Here is a 4,555-nt window from a genome sequence, read left to right on the forward strand (position 1 = left end):
AAGATTGAAAGAAAAATGAAATTTTAATATTATTAAAAAACACTTGTATTATTACAAGTAAATACTGATTAAAAGTGTATTAAAGTTATGGTAGATTTTGTTTTCCAATAAACTAGTGTTTCAACAATGCCATTGTGATAAGTGAGGAAGAAAAGAAGATTATTCACTGAGTTTTTGTCTTGTGCAGTGACAAATAATAAACATGTCGCGTTAGTTGCCAAACTGTGACAAGGACATCACACATTGTGTGCATGTATTGTCCTGCCAGAAAAATGCCATTTCAAGAGAACATATCATATCAACATATGCACACATTCTCTGTAATATATTTTTCACTTTCAGTAATGTATGTTAACATTTCTTGACTATCCTTCAAAAATAAAGGGTGGTAAAAGCAGGGACCACTTTGTTTGTAAAAATTTGTAACATTTGAACATACTGAAGTATTCCCTTTGAAAATGATTGTACTTTTCCTATCAAGTTTGCATGTCTGTTCATAGTGTTTGTGTTGTAAATGCAAATGCAGTTGACACTTGTCCACCCTTTTATTAAAGACATTCTGTGCACTGGTGAAGGCTTATTTGTATATGCTATTGTCTAAAATCACAGCAATGCACAATACTGTATATCAATGTCATATTGGTTATCTGCCAATATTAGAGTTTTCTTCTTTTTTTTTTTTTTCTTCGGTATTGGGCATTTAATTGTTTATACTCATTTTCCATACTTAAACATTTCAATTACATTTGCAGTCATGTAACATTCACTTAAAGTTAAATAATTGAATAACAGTTAAATGTAATCTTCAGCAAATCTCAAAATGAGCTTCCATTTTTCATACTGTACTTTCTAATGTTGTGATGCCTAAATTCACTTTAAAAAAAATAATATATATTTAAAAATATACTTATAAAACCACTAATTTTAGTGTTCTATTTATTTATTTAAACAAAATAGTACAGAATTTTTAACATCAAACAATCAGGTAACTGTAATAACAAAATAATTATTGTCTTTTAAGGTTCTTATAAATTTAAGACTAGATGGTTCTGTCTGAATAGAATATGCCTCTTGAGATGGGCCTGAAATTAATTATCATGTACTGAAATTATGTAACCTTGAATTTGAATGCATGTCTAATTATCTTTGGGACAACAAATAATAATACAACAATATATTTCTCAGAAAATGATTCGGAAGGTGTTTATATCCTCGGTTTATTGATTAATAAGAGTGAAGTGTTCTCATAACACAGTCACTAAAACATTTAAAGTCTGTTTCTTCTTACTAAACGTTGCAATGCACGTCTCCTCCCTGACCAACTCAGGAAATGGAAGATGGAGATAATAAATGTCCTCAACTTCCAGGAGAATATCATCCTAAAGAATAAAAACCAACCCTTTATTGAGTCCACATCATGAATAAAAACCTTGATAATGAAACATTAATATATAAGATAAAATAAAAGGCATTTGTTTGGTGATTTAAACTTCACCCCACACAGCTGCCATACCGGGAATACTGACCTGAGAGATGCTGAGCTGGCACTGTGACACAGATCTCACTCCAGGAAGCTCAACACTCAGCTTCAGGCTCCTTGTTGAGCCGCTGCTGTCTGGACAGACTGTGAGATGATGCCGGGGTTGTTGTGGCTGAGATTGGTCTGATTCTGTGCTGGAGATCACCTCAATGAGACCTGATCGGGCTGGTTTTTTCTCCTGCTCCATGCTCAGTTGGATGGATGAATCCTCGTTACTCTCAGCCATTCGCAGTGAGGAGATCTGCTGCAGGAGTGATGGGGCTATAAAAAAGCGGTAGAATCACTTAAAGGGTTAATTCACTTAAAATTGAAAATTCTGTTATTAATTACTCACCCTCATGTCATTTCAAACCCTTAAGACTCTAGTTCATCTTCGTAAGACATCATAAAAATAATCCATGTGACCCGAGTGGTTTAACCTCAATTTTATGAAGCGACACAAGTGCTTTGTTTGCACAAAACACTTAATTTACCACTTTATTTACAAAATATTAATCTCCAACGCACATTCACGAGAGCACCTTTTGTGAATGGTTGTTACGCATACTTATGAAGCAAGAACAGATGCTGTTGTATGAACTGATATTTTAGTAAATAAACTGGTAAATTATGTTTTTATGCACAAACAAAGCACTCGCATCACTTCATAAAATTATAGGGTTAAACCACTTGGGTCACATGGATTACTTTTATGATGTCTTTTACTACCTTTCTGGGGCCTGAAAGTGGTAGATGCGTACGCTGTCAATGGAGGGACATCTTTTTGTGTTCCGAAGAGGGTTTGGAATGACATGAGGGTGAGTAATCAATGACAGAATTTTTATTTTTAGGATGAATTAACTCTTAATATTGCAAAATCACATAATTTGCATTCCAGCAGGTTCATAATGAGGTTCTATACAATTAGCTAGTTAACCTCTGTAGCTCTTAAAACCCATAATGAAGCTCAAACTGTGTGTTACATTTCTCAAGCATGTGTATTTGACCTGGTTCAGATTGTGGCTTATTGGCAGAAGATTCGGATGTATGTGGTGACATGAGACGCTGGTTCATTTCCTGAATGCTGCCTTTGATTTTGTCTTTGGTGAGTTTGTAGCGTTGGGACAGACTCAGATTATGCTGTTGTTGGATGAAGTTCACAGCAAGCAGATGGAGCTGCTCTTTCTCATGTTTCTCTTTCTCTGTCGTTTCCAGGACCTCAGGGTTGAAGGCCACATCAACAACACTGTATCGCTCTGCAAAACACAAAGGAAATCAGAATGTCTCAAGATAAAAAGATGTTTAAGAATCCAGTCTAAGGAGATAGGAAGTTAATCAAGGACAAAATAAAGTAGGTTAACAGGCGAGTTACTTGGAATACAAGACTACGAACCAAAGCACAACGGAACAAACGCCACCTAAAAGTGAGTCTTTTGGTTAAAGAAAATCTTTTGAAAGCAGCAATGATGAGATGGAGATTTTGTACCTTTCTCCTCTGTTACTTTCTCCATTCGTCCTCCAAACACAGGAACAGGATCACTGTAAGAAGTGGCTGCTGGTATGCGTTTCCAACCGCAAATGTTAATGTACAATACATCCTCCTTTGGTCCCTGAAAAGTAATCAGACATAAAAATCTTTCTCATTTCACTTCATCATTTATGATTTAATGATTATTTGTAAAGTTACATGCCATCCATTTTTAACTTTTACAGTGGCACCATGGTTCAATAAAGGTATCAGATGCAAATGCCATACTAAATTATTATCACATTCATAGCGTTTGATGAAATTAAATAACGTTACAACTTCTTTATCGACAGTAACGTCCAAAAACATGGTAATATGCATGTTTACACTATCAAATCAAATGATAAGGCCTCTAAACTGCTCTCATATAACTGCAGTGGTCTATTTGTTTGACAAGATCTACTGTATAAAATAAGACAAAGCAGAGTTTCGTTAAAGGTTAATGGTGGTTTACCAGTACAGAAGTGCGGATGCAGGCGTGCGGCTCCGGCGGGGAGTGAAACTGCTCTCCCTCTCGTAACTGTCGTTCGATGAAGGTCCTGTAGGCCTCCGGATCATTCTGAGACATGTCATCTAACATCGACCAAAACTGATTCACCTGTTGCAGAGCTCCTTTGTTATCATATCCAGGAATGGCCATACTTAAAATGTAGCCTATCAAAACTACTGTAACAACTAAAAGAAAAGTTAATACGACTAATACTAGCCAACGAAAACGGTTTGGAACAAAACGAACGTTTCGCAGATACTATATTTTGTAACAAATAACGTTACCTGGAAAAACGATAATATTTTATAGAAGAGCTAGCAAATTATCACTCCCGGACAGTTTTTTTTTTCTCCCCACCTTGTTGAACTCAAATGTTACCATAGAAACTAATCTAACACATACACTGTTCTTCCGATAGATGGCGTTGTTTAGTCAAAATAACTGCTTCCATTCAGGGGCGCAGGGGACACCAGTAAGCCGAATCCCCAAATGAAGCTCTTTTAAATAGCCTAGGGTTTTGTCTTACTAAAGATGTTTGTACTCTAAATTGTTTTTTTGTTTGTTTTTACAAAAACATTATTAAGTTACCACAAGAAACTGTGATTGGACGAGGCTTAACAGTTACAGTTGACATTACCCTCTTTTCTTGATTAAATCAATAGACCTTATTCACAGCAGCGCCATCTTTGAACTGGAATGAAAGCGAGGCTGTGAGGGATAGACATACATCTCTTCGGTGGGTTGTACTGTTCTGCAGACGAAACACTGCAACAAATATATTTCCGAGAAATCGGTGGACAAAAGTTCTCTGTTGTAAATATCAAACGTTTATTTTAAAACCACAATTTTCTTAATAAGGCTAACACAACATTAAACATGTAATGTACAAACATCTAAATGTAATATTTACCTTGTTGTGTAAATGTTGAGGCTTTACATAATAAAAATATAATAAATAAAATAAAAAGGCCACAGGTCAGGATATTCTTCTCTTCTCCTATCAAACATCAGTCTTTAG

The 4,555-nt window shown here is 35.4% G+C and overlaps 1 protein-coding gene across 1 annotated transcript; it reads right to left on the reverse strand.

Annotated features, from left to right (window-relative positions):
* Positions 1-988: 988 nt before the first annotated feature.
* pih1d2 (PIH1 domain containing 2) lies at positions 989-3,916 on the reverse strand. The gene is made up of 5 exons (XM_084418342.1): positions 3,502-3,916; positions 3,006-3,129; positions 2,527-2,775; positions 1,527-1,801; positions 989-1,379 (listed from the first exon to the last, which is right to left on the reverse strand). The coding sequence occupies exons 1-5, from the start codon at positions 3,685-3,687 to the stop codon at positions 1,245-1,247; spliced, it is 969 nt and encodes a 322-aa protein (XP_084274468.1). The 5' UTR covers positions 3,688-3,916; the 3' UTR covers positions 989-1,244.
* Between the last annotated feature and the right edge of the window lie 639 nt (positions 3,917-4,555).

The sequence above is a fragment of the Rutilus rutilus genome (assembly GCF_951802725.1).
Source record: "Rutilus rutilus genome assembly, chromosome: 9".
NCBI classification, from domain to species: domain Eukaryota; kingdom Metazoa; phylum Chordata; class Actinopteri; order Cypriniformes; family Leuciscidae; genus Rutilus; species Rutilus rutilus.